Raw genomic sequence first — 15,656 nt, 5'->3', positions numbered from 1 at the left:
AGGGAGCAACACACTCTTCCCCTACTATCGCCGAAGTCGCACCAACCTCTTCTTCACATTGTTGTCCCCAGCGCGGGCTTGCGAATTAGATGGTTTGGAGGCAACAACATTGTGAATGGCCAACGGTCCTCAGCGCTTGTTCAGCACCTCCATAAGCGACACTGACTCACGCTGCTATCTGGTGTTCACGAGGTGTTTGTCGCGCTGGAAACTGAGCGTCTCTGTAAGTTTGCATCCCTGGTGATGTTTGTGCCTGGAGAGCAGTATATCTTGACTAGTTTGAGGGAAAGACACAAACGGGAAAAGTCTGAAGAAAAAATTGACTCAGAGCAGTATATACATGTATATGTAAGTGGTGCTCTTCAGGCACAATCTTCCTCAGCCTACTCAAGCTCATCTGATGCTCATGAGGGGTGAATTCTCCGGAACACTGTATATTGAGCAGGGAGTGGTGCTTTCTTGCAGGTTTGCCGAGTGGACGGTTCGATGGACTTCTCGTGTGCTCTGGATGGCAGTCGTGAGTCAGTCAAGTGAGAATACATGTAGCTACATATTGTTAGATTGACAGCATGAAACAAGGCTGTCAATCTAACAATAATATGCCGGAACTATAACAAGGCTTATCTATTAGTGGTTTTGAACCAGTATTGTGTTATAATTGTAATGCCATGTAGCTGCATGTCATGTAGTTGGTGTGATGAGGATGTCAGAATATCACATGGCGGAGAGCACACTGTGTTGAAAACAGTCCTTTCAACGCAGTAGCGGCGGTGTTCCCTCGGATTGTGATTATTTTTGTAACATGTATCATGGTTATCCTACCCTGGTACAAGTCCTCCCTCGCTCCTGTACTGAGTATACAGAGTCGGCGCGGTTTACATACTGAACACCGTAAATAAAATACTAATTACTACATGGACTCGCACTGAGTCGCAGTAAAATAATTAAAATGAACAAGAAAGACAAGTGACCATGGTGACCATGATGACTCAGCCACACCACGAACTACCGGGTAGATCTACAGTATACCCGATCCGCCGGGCAGGCCGCAGGCTGCATCATCGATATCAATGCAGTGCTGCTGGTGGTGACGTCGTTCGAGTCAAAGTGAACTAAACTCACGTGACGCGATGTAAAATCTACATGTATGCACGAATACTGCTTCTTTTCCGGAAAATAAAAAGGCGAAACAAACAATAATCATTCAGTACATCATGATTGTGTAGTAATCTCTACGAGTCGATGATGTCTGATGAGCACGCTGTTCTACAAGTAATAGTTTAGTGTATTTTCGGTTTAGTCGGATACGACTGTACATAGTTAGTAACTTAGTTAGTTCAACGGTTAGAGATGTAGGTTTGTGATGCTGCTGAAATGGACTGGCCGGTGTGTGAGTGATTGAAGGTGAGCTTCAGGTGACGCTCAGTAGTACTGTTCTGTCGCCCACCACACGATAAATTGAGAAATGTGCGCTACCACGTCCCGCTAAATAGTAATTGAAAAACTTGATACAAATAATTATTTTCTGTGCTGGTGTTCATCTCTACGCGTGGGTTCATTCTGCTCGGGCCAATTTGCTATCCTGGACCTTGGACCATGTGGACTGTAGTCTGTAGCACAGGATGTCACCCTTCCCCCAAAGCCTAGGAAGTGGAAGAAAGGCACTCGAAAAAAAAAGTACTTGAACTTGAAGAAAGCCAGAGAAGAATGCACGGCAGGTCGGCAGCAGCACAAAAGTGCATGTTCGTCTTCGACTTTCCCCGCAAAGCAGAGCCAGGTTTGATCAAGTAGGCGCTAGCGCTGGCAACCCTGCTCCTACTCCTAGGGGGGGCTAGGTCATCATGGTCATAGCGCGAACGTGATCGTGATTCGTGACTCTCTTGCAATGACATCACTATTGTCGTAAAAGCATTTCAAACCTTTCTTGCAAAGGCATAGAGTGCGAGTCGAGTAGCAAAGAAATGTTTGAAATTTCAAGCTAGCTCGAGAGTACATTATAGTAACAGAGAAACATAGAGCAGGCAATGGCCATTAGAGAAAAGCGCAGCATGCATCGTTCTAGTTGCAGCCATTGGAGAACGAAATTCCACCTGCTGAACTGGACCACGTAGCAAGGACGGACAGGTGAGCAACGGAAAATTAAGTGTCAGAACGTAATATTCATCTTGCTGAGTGACTGAAAAGAGAACGTAACGGGAAACAGTCTCTTCAGACTGTTTCCCGTTTCAGTCCCTCAGCCTTGTGAGTTACAAAAAAGGTTGAATAATAAATCATTCTAGTGTTTAAAATCGGCAGTGAGGAGATAATAATCGCAATTTGACGATGAATAACATCAAGTGTCCAGAACGTTTTCTTGTCACAATCATCAGTGGAGTGCTGTGACTAAAGGAAAATGACAATTTATAGTGTTCATTCAACTAGATCGTTTGGCCAGTGGTAACGCGGATGTGCAAACTTTATATTCGTTGATTTTTATAGTGAATTCTTCTCGTGATATCACCTTAACATGATTCACTTTGTTATCATACTGTTCGGAGTCCATGGTTCCCTTTCAAGGATCTGAGCGTAGTGTAGGAAGACCGCTCTGTGTTCGCGCGCGCGCACGCGCGCGTGTGTGTGTGTGTGTGTGTGTGTGTGTGCGTGCACGAGAACTGGACTCCGTGCTCGGTGCTTCTAAACGAAATGCATGTGCTCTCTCTATCTCACTCATTCTCTCTCTCTCTCACACACACACGCACACACACGCGCGCGCGCGCAATGTCTTTTCTCTCTCCCATGGTGCGTGATGGGCGCCTTTATTCTGAGAGGGCACACTTTACCACACCTGCACAGCTATTGCACATACACGCTCTTTGTTGTTGGTCATCTCTATTCTATGTGGGAATGTGCACTTCTATTAAAAAAATTAAATAATTTAAAAAAATAACTGGCCTGGCTGGACCAGCAATGGCCGGAGCACTTTCCTCAGCTGTGTGGTCCACTTCATTCGTGCAAAACTGGTATAAAAATCCAGAGGTCAGGACTTGGTGACAACTATTGCTCCTAATGAGCAATACCTGCAGCACAAACAACTTTCTACCAAAGCAGCACCAGTCGCTCTTGTCGAAAAATGTGTGTCCAAGCAGGGGGAAGAGGAACAGGATGCAATTTTCACACCAGCGTGGATCATGCCCTGGGGAAATACGGAGCCACTTTCGAAAGCGCTGGTTTCGAGGTGGCGTGATCTGAAAGCTGTATAGAGTGTGTATGTGCTGCAGTACGGCGTAACGCGTGGTGTGACAATTGTAACACATTGCACCATACAGGTTATCGTATGCTAGTCTTGTAGCCTTTCAGTTAGCACCTGTATTGTTTGTCACCTTTTAAAATTCTACTGAGTTGCCCCCCCCCCCCCCCCCCCCACACACAAACACTCCTTCGTCTGCATGTTACAGTACTGTAACTAAGTTGTGTAATGTCATGTAGCGTTTGTAGTCATTGTGTGCAGTATGTATGGTTCTGTGTGCGACTCTGCTTAGCACCATCGGAATCCAGACTGAAGAACTGCAGCTGCCTCGCTGGGACCAACGATAGAGATCATGGCTAGCAGTAGGCGAGCTGAAGCTCATCAGCAGCACAAGTCAAGAAGTCCCTTTGATACTAATTCACTGGAACGATGGCTGAGTAAGTACAGTACAGTCGGGCAACGAGGAACTGGGGGGTGGGGGGTGGCAGTAAGAAATTGTGTTCTTTTTTGTTGTTTGTTTGTTTTTATTTGACATCCCATTCGCCCTCTCTTTAAGTTAACAACTGGACAAAATGTAAAGCACTGTGGATTGTTCGTGTTTAAATTTATCGTGGTGTCCAACTTTTAACTATACTCATGCATGATGAAACCCTAGTTGAGGAAAATTCTGATAAATCGACGTGTGGTATGGTGCAGGCAAGAAATATAGGCGCTAGGCCAGAGAACCCCACCTTGAACGCCTGATACACTGGCTGAGGGTTATTGAAGAGCCATGTTTCGTGCAAGAACATGCCTAAGTTTCAACTCCCCAATACGGACAATAGGTACCATACTGTTGGTCGCCGATGAACTGGGGGGTCAGCCTCCTAGACTAGACCGTTTTTATTTTCATGTATCGCAGTCAGTTGAGTCACCGTCTATACAGTAGTATGCTGTGCTTGGTGCAATTCTAGCCCGTTGCCGGGTGACAGTACTGTAGTGAAGTGCTGCTCATGTGCATCTCACTGTGCAAGCCGATTAGCACTGGATGCCATCAATTGTACGTAACCCCCAAGAGTGCGCAACTCCAGCTATGGGGTCTGCGACGGCAGAGCTTCACATCACGTGACAAACCCGTACACATTATTTGCACCCTGTGCATGATAGATGCAGGGTTGTACTCAACCCTGCTTTGGGTTCAACTCTCTTGCGGTCACTTTGCACTGTTTACCAGCGTAACCTTTTGAACCATGTCACGTGATGTGAAATACTGCCGCCGCAGCACTGTATCGAGGTTGTGCAGGCAGTTGCACACTCTTGGGGTTGTGTACTCTTGATGCCATGTAGTCTCAGACTTGGGAGCACTCAGCAGTGCATTGGTGCATGGCGCTGACTGCATTGTGAGGCCGGATTTCATCGAGCACAACTGTGGTAAAGCTGCATTGCCATGCAAACACTAAGCAGCCTAACTCATCAGCATTTCCTCTTTCTGTTTCTGTGTGTGTGTGTGCGCGCGCGCATGCGTGTGTGTGTGTGTATGGGTGTGTTTCTATCTATCTATCCATCCATCTCTCTTGGTCTCTCTCTCTCTCTTCCATTGGTGCTTGGAGCAGACCCCAGGATCAAGTTGGTGGTTGCACTCATATTTCTTGCACTCCTGATGGGTGTTATTATGGCAATTCTCGGTCTGACTGGTTACGTCAGCCCTACGTATATATGGATAGGTATTCTGCTGACGATCTTCTCTCCGTTCCTGGTGCCGTTTGCCCTCATCTTGGTCCACTGGCTGCTTTCGGGGTTTCTGCCACGCGGGCCCACCATGACTCTTATAGAGAAGGATATGCACTACTAGTAGTGTAGTATGCTGCCAATGTGGTTCCAACACAGCACACCTCTCTAGCCCAGTTGTGCTGGGGCAACACTTACAAAGGACTATCGGATGTAGTAGTTCGTCCTTACCCAAGAGACTTACAATACGGCTTCCTCTCTCTCTCACTTGTGTGGAAGGCTCTGCCGTATATGGCTGCTGAGCGCTCTTTGAGCAGTGGGACACGCTACTTGAGTACGTACTATCAACCTTAGATTGTTTCCCAGCAAGAGCAAACTGTAATTTCCCCAGTCACGGTATAGAGTCAGTGTCCTACGAACACTGCGATATTAGTTTGCTTGCCCGCGACTCGCGCACAGTAGCGTGTACTGAATGCATTGATATCCGATGTGATATTCTTGATGATGTTGAATTTGCAACACACGAGTTGCAGACTATCACCAAACCATACTAGTGGTGTATTGTATATGAAAATTAAATTATGCATAATAACCATGAATGTGTGATTATTCAGAGCATTGGCTGTGGCCATACTTGACAAACTGATACAATTCGATGAGATCTGATTCTAGTGTGTTCTAGTAAATTTACTATGAAAGCTCTTGCAGCGAACCAACACCTATTTACTAGGAGATATTGCCACGGCATACTGGCTTCACTGATTGAGTCGTTATCATGATTTTGGCACACGACTGCCGGCTAGATGAATGTTACTGTGAGGTGATAAATAACATCCTTGTTCATTTGTCCACTGAGAATCGTATGGACATCACGGAACTGCATTAAAGGCAGAAAAGCAACTGAACTGAGCAGTTGTCAGTGGACAAATCTGCTTCTCTTTCTTGTTACTTTGTGTGGATCTAAGTGGAGAGGAGTAAATTGTTCTATTAATAAAGGCCCTACACGCGTAGGACTCCGTTCGCCGGTGCCCTCGGCACGGCGCGGACCATGGTCAGCTGGCGTCCGAGCCGCTTCACGCTGTATTGATGCCAGACGCCGTAGGCGATGATGAATATGAACGGCGAGGCGAGCGCCATTGCCAGCCCCATGCCCGTCATCCACTTGTGTACACCGGCGATGCCGAGAAGCAGGAGGATGATGCCGGCCAGTGCCACGGCGAGGATAAACAGCGCTGCAAAGCAGGCACAACGATCTGCCACAGGGAGACACACACATACATAGCCAGCATCAGGATGAACTAGTAAGACACCTTGATTTTTGTTGTCGGAAATGTGTGTGTGCACGCGTGTGTTTTGTTGCTGTTGTTGTTGTTGTTGTTGTTGAATTCTTTATTCTCACAATGGAAACATCGCCAATAAGAGATTTGTTGTTTATCCAGCTTGAATATAATGATGAAAGACAGTGCTACAGTGTGTTCGGCCACAGAGCGCAACCGTTGGGGGTGGTGTAATGTACTTCGAAGTAAGCAGAATACACTGCCGCTGACCTTCTTCTATACCTTCACAACACATGGAATCAGTGTCGTTTGTTGTTTGTGGAGCTTGCCCAAACCGCGGATCCAATTTTATATGTACATGTACATTTAATATTTATGCACAATGGAAGCGGTTGGGTCATCACCAAGGAAGCATTTCCGTTGCTACTCAGAGTTCTGCGTTCTGTTATGCTGCCTGATGATTGATTGATCCAAGAAAGTCTGAGTAGAAGCGGATCTATTTCCTTGGTGAGGACCCAATCGCGTCCATGTCATGTACATGTACTAGCTCCAGTGCATCCCAGCACTGCCGAGCACTCCTTGCGGTGGACGGGACCACATCTCCTATGTACGTATGTATACTTACAGTCGACTCCACTTATAACGAACTCGCATAACAGCGAATTGCGCGGTAATTATTGCGAACCGTTGTCCATGTCCTAGTTTGAACCGACAGTGCAAGTCTATTTCTGTTATTACAAATTTCGGCTATAAGTAATTCCACCTCGGCGGTGAGTTCGGCCAGAGAGCGCGTTTGGCGGAGGTGGAATTGCTTTTTTCGGTTATAAGGAACGAATTATTCTCCTGCACAGCGGTGTTCGTTATATCAGGAGTCAACCGTATGTATATTTCACCAGAGCAGCTGTAATTATTACCTTTGAAAGTCCTCCACTTGTCCACGACGACTTCTTGTGGTGACCTAATCCCTGGTCTCCGCATGTGCGTAGTAACTGGACGGATGGGTTTTCCAGCATGTGTCTGGCTGGGTGTCGGTATTTTGTGATGAGCTAAATGGTTATCTGTGGATCGCAAAGTAATAAAACAGAGAATGACACGTCACAGGAAAGTCATGTGAACAAGACAAGCCATACAGGAGAAACTTGCCCCCCCCCCCAAAAAAACAAAAAAAAACTGGGAGGATGCCAGCATGCTAGCTTTGGAAGAACTACAGTAAAAACTGTGAAGGCGACCACTCGGATAAGGTGACCCACCTGCCCCAGAAGACCACTGTAACCAGGACCAAGGGATGCTATTTCCAGTCAATGGACCCTGGATAAGGAGACCACCTGGCAATAGAGACCACGTTTTAGGCCTTGACGGATTATGCTAATATTTTCGTGAAATTATGCTTTTCGCATTGCTGAAAAAATGGCAGAATTATGCTATTTTTATGCTAAAAGTTATCATATTATGCCGCATTATGCTCACATATGCTGCTAATGTATATGATGCTTCTGTGCAAAATAACAGGGGAATTTTTTTGTATAGGGCGTTGTACTGTAGTAGCAAAAGTTCAACGGGGTCAACGTGCCGTCCGACCTACAATTGTAGCTACGACCGTCACTGATTGTAGTGGACTGGACATGTTATCAAGGGAGTCGTAAACCTACGACTTCCTGGTGCATCTGTAGTATCCCTGCCCGACCAATACGGAAGCAGTACGGAACTAATACGGAGCTTGCCTGATGTATATTTAGTGTATCTCCGTATGTAAGCGTACGTCGTCTGCTGCATAAAAGCGGCTGCGCATTTCTGTTTTGTTGAAGATGAGATTTTGATAATAACGAGCTATTCAACCTCCAGGTGAGCACCGGAGAGAAAGTCAGTTATTTTGCCGTTCCTTCTTTCATTAACGATTATATCTCAGGTGTGTACCTGAAAGTAGAATAAAAGTAATTATTGTTAATTGCACCGCGCCTACCACTCGGCTACCGTTACATTGGTGGCAGCGGTGTAGTTTTAAATAAAACAAAGTGATTCGACCCCAGACCCCATGGCTCAACCCGCTACAGCTCCCTGCGACGAATCAAGATGAGAATCATGTTTCTTGCCGTCCTGGGCTTGGCCCTACTTATTAGCTTGCAGCACAGTCAGGGTGCTAGCGTGGATCACCCTTCTCTCCGCACGGCACTCACTGGAGACTCCGATGGCGATTCCAAGCGACCCGCTACCTACATGTATACTACCGGTGGTGATGGCGAAGCTGATGAGGACGACGACATGCAGGCTGCTGACCAAGACAAGGCGGGTATTCCCCAAGACAGGCAGCGTTTGATTTTCGCCCGCACGCAGTTGGCAGACGGCCGAACCCTGAGTGACTACAACGTTCAGCAGGAGTCCACTATTCACTTGGTACTTCGTGTCCGTAGTGGGATGCAGATTTTCGTCATCACTCTTCCTGGCTAGACCATCACTCTTTACGTCGCGCAAAGCGATGCTATCGACAATGTGAAGACCATGATTCAAGACGAGGAGGGAGGTCATTTGTCCGACCACGAGCTAGCCGCTCTGAGTGACCGGCTCAGCCAAGATGAAGATAAAACCTGGCTTGCCCTCCGCCATAGCTCCAGCCACCGCCGTGGTTACTAACGCTGATTCCAGGTATGGCATTTTCTTTCCTGTCTTCCTTCAGTCTCCCTGTTCTCTTCAGTCTTCCTTTATGCGAGTGTGTGAATCCAGTTTAGTTTGGTAGGCGTCTGATCATGGTGAGCCACGGCTTACCCAGCTAACGTGGGACAATGTGTGTGACAACGCCCCTTATAGTTATAGTGTATTCAGTTCGGTTTTTGAACTGCGATGTTCCTGGCGGGTTGTGCCAGCGTTGTGCAGCAAGAGTGCTGTAGTTTTTCAGGTCCTATTTGGAGGACATTTCTTTCCCCTTTTAACCCCGTGAGATCGTGTGAACCTGGTGTGCTTCTACTTTATGATTTGTTATCAGTTCATTTCTTCTGTCTACTCTAAACGTTATCATTTCCGATATAATTTGCCATCTTCCGGTTGACGCTGTGTTCGTAACTCCTCACTAATTTTTTGAAAATCACGAGGGCGTGATAATCTGTAGGAAGGGAGGGTGTAGTATCCCTGCCCGACCAATACGGAAGCAGTACGGAACTAATACGGAGCTTGCCTGATGTATATTTAGTGTATCTCCGTATGTAAGCGTACGTCGTCTGCTGCATAAAAGCGGCTGCGCATTTCTGTTTTGATGAAGATTAGATTAGATTAGAAGCAACGAAAGCTAACTCGAAGATGAGATTTTGATAATAACGAGCTATTCAACCTCCAGGTGAGCACCGGAGAGAAAGTCAGTTATTTTGCCGTTCCTTCTTTCATTAACGATTATATCTCAGGTGTGTACCTGAAAGTAGAATAAAAGTAATTATTGTTAATTGCACCGCGCCTACCACTCGGCTACCGTTACACATCTACTTGTACTTGTACTTGTAGAACATGTACAACTGTATGGAATTTGATGCGAACAGGCGGATTATTCCAATTTATGCGATTCGTATGCAATTTGCCTCGAATTATGCGATTATTCGATTTTGGTAGGAATTATGCGAAAAATTATGCTAGCATAATCCGTCAAGGCCTACCACGTTTTGAAGGTCCCTTGAGCTGGGGTGTAAACACAATCATGTACATACTTGCCATTAAAGGGATAAAATAATTAATTGGAATGGTTTTCATGGGGAATGCAGTGCTGCCAAATGATTTTCGCCCAAAATCGGACACCTTTCACCGTTAAGGCTGGCCACATGGTGCGAATTTTCTCCTCAGCAAATTTTTCCAGAGAATTCAAAATATCGCCCAAAATACCATGAAAATTCGCTTCGTTGCCATGGTAACCGAAATTGCTCCCCGAAGTTGTCATGAATTTTGTAATGCATGAGTGTGGTCACACGCTGTACAGTGTACATGCCATCCAGGCATGTTACTTGCACTTCCACCGCCAACTTACTTACTTCGCCAAGCGCAAGCCTTTTTAGAAGCACATGTGACATGTACATGAACATGATTTTTGTGCTGAAGTGAAAGGTGAAAATACAGGACTTCTGCATAGGAAAGTACCTGAGTACTGATCTCTGGCATTTTTGGCTGCTTTTCGGACGTTTCCTTTTTCGGACCGGTTTTCGGAAGAGCCTTCAAAAATCGGACTCTGTCCGAAAAATCGGACAGTTTGGCAGCACTGGGAGTGGCTGAAAGCAAATATGAATTAGGGGTTACATGTACATTCTCGTTTTTTATAGTTGAACTCTGCACTGCATGCGTGTGCTGCAGAAGGAGCACCATCACTGACGGCGGAAATACGTTTTAAAATGTTCGTTTTAACGAACATTTAAAACGTATACATTTACATGTACACGGTATATGTAGGATTGAACGTACAATGCAGCTTTGCCTTTCTCAGTTATTACGAAACCGAAGTCAAAGCTCAAAATGAGCAACCGCACTATCACGTATTACTCACAGAACATGGGTATATGTTGCTTGCCATGCATGCTCCACTTCGTTGCTGGGAAATCCGTCTCGCACGCCACCCAACACTGTCTTACTCCTGGCGGAAGCCCGCCACTGGAGTGCATTGAGTCGAGTCTGGAGCTGGCTGGGCAGGGCACTGCCGCTGGATTGCCACAAATGACGATTTCTTCCAGCTCGTCATGATCGTGATCCAGGTCGAGAAGAGGGTTCCTGGTCGCAATTATCTGGCCCCGATTGGGCTTCTGTCGAGCTACACTGACCACAGCCATGACTAGAGCAATTGGAAGCACAATACAACACGCAATTTATCAAATTGCTATGATTGAATTGCGTGTCTCTCTCAGAGAGATAGCTTTAGCAGCTTCCACGTGATTTTCTTCTAGTTCATAATTATACAGTGTAATTACGAATTTCTAACACTTCTTTCACGTCCAGATCTTCAGGCACATCTGTGCGAAATAGGTACTATCTGTGGCCTTTACGTTGTCGGTCCGTCCTTCACTGGATCTGCCGGACAGATGAGTTACGTGGTGTTGCCTGTTGGCCACTGGGTCGCGCGCTATCTCGCAGACTCGCACCCGTCTGACATTCCTCATGATTGAAGTGGTTGATAATGTCGCAGAAGGCCTGGCGCTGAACGGCCATCACTTGCCCATTTCACCTACAGTGTTAGTGCTGCACAATGAAGTCCGGACCAGCAAGTGAATGGCAAGCCGGGCACCATTCAGCTTTACTAGACCAGCTACAGTAACACTGCGGTGTGAACTTGTGAAAGGCACACATTCGATTCCCAAGATCGGATTTCATGGAGCAGCACTGTATGAATGCATGCGTTCCCCACAGCCTACCCGTGCTGATGTAGAGGCAGGGACGACCTTAAACTTATGTTATAAGCTGCAAGTGTTGTAGAATGGTAGCGAACCGTGTGAATCAAAATCCCTTGCGAGACCTGGCACTTGACCATGGATGGTTCTCGTAACAGGCAGTTCCTTAGCACTTCGTCTCACCCTTTCCCACGTCTCAAGGCTAGCCTACACGGACGACCAGCGCCTTTGAAACACTAGTCTTGCCCTCAGCAGCTTCTTGTGACTGTGCTGAGCGGGTCATGTTAGTATTCGAACACATTCGGCTTTTCAGGGCCATCTTGACCCCAGGGATATCTATCTATCCTGTAGCGCTCTGTACTAGTAGTCTGTACAGTCAGTAGTGATTTGCGCAGTAGACTAGTCTACGCAGAGAGTGGAGACTGGAGTCCTGCGGTCCGATAGAGTGCCCATTGCTCCCAGGAGCAGAGCTACAAGATTAGTATATCACCCGAGTCACTCTTAGTCGGTGCCACGCGTCTGGATAATCGTTAATTGTAACTAGCAGTAGTTTCATCCAAGGTGGCAATCCCCCAGGCGACTCTGGTAACAGTACGTGGTCATCCAGCGTTGGGCAGAATTCCATTACCTAATTGTACGTCTGTCTGTGTGTCCTACACACCGCTGGGGCAGTCCTCTAATTGAATCTTGTCGTGTTCGTCCCACAGTACTACATGTACATGTACGTCAACTGACCGGAGCGGAATAGGTTTTGCTCGACCACCGACCTCCTCTCCACATTGATACAATCATCCGACGAGTTTGAATTTGGCAGTCTGCTTGAGTCCACACTGACGAGTTTCTTGTGCATGATTTTACTGGCGTTCAGGCAGTGTTGCTCATACCAATGTCCGCATTTTCAGTCGCCTCACATTCTTTGATCAGTGTTCCATGGCGATACTTCGGTTCCAAGACAAACCGTGTGCGTTGCAGACAGGTACGTGTTCGGCCGTAGATTACACAGAGGGGTAAGTTTTTGTACCGATAATTATGTCTACTGTCTTTGAGACTACAATTTTGAATTGGCAATGACGATTCCGTTCAGTCTCTCTCTTCCTCATTCTCTTGCACATGTACATGTACACACGCACGCGCGCGCGCCCTCACACGCATACACAAGCACACACGCACGTGTACATACATACATTTACTCACGCATGTATACACTATCGAACGGGAACGTCTGTCCGCTCCCTGGCAACAACGATGCAGAAACATGACACGTCCGTTCTGTTCTAACACCGAAAATCATGTATGTCTCCCCCTTGGTACACACAATCATGTCCTCCCAAGAGAATGTCAGCATATGTGTGTGCTGCTACTGCTTTCTGGCCTCAGTGGAGCTGTTGTTCAGAGGCTTGCCGATGTGGTTAAGTAATAATATAGACATGTGGTTGTTAGACTACGGCCATGAGCCAGGACTGATGCTTGGCTTGGCCTGTGCAACCATGATCTCTTATAGGAACTAGACTAATAGTCCCGTGGGAAGATATCGGTGCCTGTTCATTTGATGAAGTAAAATAAAGTACCATATCATACCATAAAGAGAAGTGTTGTATGGACCCGCATCCAGAAGATATGCCTCTTAGTATCTAGTCATAACGATATCGCCAGAATATGCAAGCGAAATTCCGAGCGTCCCTGAGACTTTCCGTATCATGTAACTCCAGAATTCTGCTAATGTCGCCCATCTGCCAACAGGCTTCCTTTGCTAACAACCAACAACAGAACATTGTGATCCTCGTAAAGTCGTTGTAGCTAGCTTACCTTGACGGGTTTTGTCTTCGCATTTCTGCATTGGGGACACGCCGACGGTAGATGCCATGCCGAGATTGGCAAACAATAATTAATTATTGTCTCCTTGGGATAGTTCTCTGCGAAATAGTACAATGCCGGAATTCACTTGCAGGACCCAGGACTGGACTTGGCGGTAGCTGGCGAGACGGGTGCAAATGGAATTTGTAGCTGCGTGCTCCTTTATATGAGCGTCTTCGACTTGCATCTTAGACACGACATGTACGTCGTGGGACTTGATCCTGCCAGCGTAATAGTAAAATGCGAGGGAAATTTTGCTGTCACGTGAACCTTGCCTTGAGCATGTTGACGTTGACATGTGTTATGTATTCTGCACACGTTGACAGGCGGATTCAACAAGCTTCCTGGTTCGTAACGGGATGAATGAATGGATAGCTGTGCGCCCGCGAGGAGACAGTGCGCAGTGACTACCTCAGTTCAAACGCAGCCTCTCGTCACATGGAAATCATCCAATGGAGGTGGGATCGACATTGTATTCCTCGGACAGCCGTAAGTATTCGACATGATGCGCACTCTATGTCATCCGGGGCGTTTTGTACCGTGCTACAGCATTGCTCGTCGTCCCTGCTGCGCTAGCATATCCATGTCGCCATGATCCATGATATCAGTGAACCTTCAGCCGATCACGCAGCCGTCACTGTTAATTCATACCCTTCACTCATCACTACACGGATCATGGCAACTCCATTGGTTCTTTGCGCAAACAGACACCTTTTTTCCGCTTGCGCTCCACGGGAATCGTGCCGTCGCCATGGATGCGTTATCTGCGAGTACATCTAACCCTAACAGTCATACGGTCATGTCCTTGCACATTATATTATCAATAAATTCGGAAAACGATTCTTCGGGATTTTTAGTTCTACCGGGAAGTAGCCATTCATGCGTCTCGCCAAGCCCACGCATGGGAATGGCCTATCAGCTCGGGATAACGTTTGCAATACCTTCGAGAACTTCTGATCTTTTTTGCAGCGCACGTCGTACATGAACCTTGTGAGTTTGTGATTGTTCGGGATACAGTCATTTCCATAACATGTTCAGGGCTTGTTGTTATGTGCAATTATTCCTAGCCATGTGTGTGCCATGTGTACCCTACTACCAAGAGTATAATATATCCCCCCCCCCCCCCTTATATACTCTTGCTACTACTTGTACCTAGGACCAAATGATAGCAATGATTGTTATGTTCGTGATGCATACATGTACATGTAATCTCCGACTGCCTGGCGTGAACACAAGAGCCACACTTACACTGAATTTGTGGCAGGTTTCTCGGTTACTCATTTTGCGCCACTACAAACGGAGCTGATTTGGTGTGAGAGCATCGATTCGACCTTCTGCGTTCACTCACTGTGCCGCCGATACTCTGCATGTAGAACAGCTAACATTCCTGGTACATACATGTACATGTACATGATGTACTGCACTCTACATGCACCCGTACATGCCTGTCGAACCTGAATATGAATGGTCTAAATGTTTAAAAGTTTCTTAATCATGACTGCGTCATAATCGATCAATGAATACTCTGTACGAGCACAATCGCTATAGCGGTGGAAATAGAGAAACAAACAATCAAAAAGGTGTGGGTAACTATAGAGTCACCATGCTTACCGTTTCCCTGTCTTCGATCGTTGGGAATTTTGTTTCAACTGTACATTATACAAGTTGTTGCAGTGTATGAGTCATCCTCAGATGGACGTGGGCGCACGACTGGGAGGAATATGGAATATTCCCGAAGTTCTCACTTCGTTATTATTATCAAGCGCTGGACATATTGATAACATTGGCGTACTAATAGTTATAATACTGAGTACTTCAGTTGTAACATGTTGCCCAATGATTGCGAAAGCATGACACTTTAAGCAGCGATTAGCAAACCTTGATTGCTCTTGTTGCTCGGTGTAATAGTAACATGCCATCCAATGAGTAAGTTGTGTTTGCTCGTTGCTTAGAATCGGATCATTCTCCCCCGAGGGACATGGAGCATGGCTTAGGCCGCGGTCACACCGAGCTCGATTCAGCCGTTCAGCCGAAACAAGCGCTTGTTTACGTGACTATTACCATGGAAATGGCTGAAAAATGTCCTACAAGCGACTTTCAGCCGTGGCTGACTCTCAGCCGTTTTTTCCGGCTTGTTTCAGCCACAGCTTGTACAAGCGGCTGAAAACCGGAATTCAAAAAATAATTTGAGTGCGCTTGGAGCTCCGGAGCACACCATGTAGCTAGTTGACATGATGAACTGATAAT

At 46.5% G+C, this 15,656-nt stretch overlaps 1 protein-coding gene and 1 long non-coding RNA gene across 2 annotated transcripts; one reads left to right on the top strand and one right to left on the bottom strand.

Moving 5' to 3' along the window:
- The first annotated feature begins 1,272 nt into the window (after window positions 1–1,272).
- On the top strand, window positions 1,273–5,764 carry LOC135823450 (uncharacterized). The gene is made up of 3 exons (XR_010554709.1): window positions 1,273–1,404; window positions 3,519–3,663; window positions 4,819–5,764. It is a non-coding gene; the product is annotated as an uncharacterized LOC135823450 (long non-coding RNA).
- Window positions 5,765–5,921: 157 nt separating this feature from the next.
- LOC135823449 (uncharacterized) lies at window positions 5,922–13,522 on the bottom strand. The gene is made up of 4 exons (XM_065336300.1): window positions 13,362–13,522; window positions 10,721–11,002; window positions 7,125–7,268; window positions 5,922–6,186 (listed from the first exon to the last, which is right to left on the bottom strand). Exons 1-4 carry the CDS (start codon window positions 13,417–13,419, stop codon window positions 5,933–5,935), a joined length of 738 nt encoding a protein of 245 aa, XP_065192372.1. The 5' UTR covers window positions 13,420–13,522; the 3' UTR covers window positions 5,922–5,932.
- Between the last annotated feature and the right edge of the window lie 2,134 nt (window positions 13,523–15,656).

Source organism: Sycon ciliatum, chromosome 8 (assembly GCF_964019385.1).
Source record: "Sycon ciliatum chromosome 8, ocSycCili1.1, whole genome shotgun sequence".
In the NCBI taxonomy this organism is placed as follows: domain Eukaryota; kingdom Metazoa; phylum Porifera; class Calcarea; order Leucosolenida; family Sycettidae; genus Sycon; species Sycon ciliatum.
The sequence above is the reverse complement of the archived record's forward strand: the minus strand, read 5'-3'. Positions and strand labels throughout refer to the sequence as shown.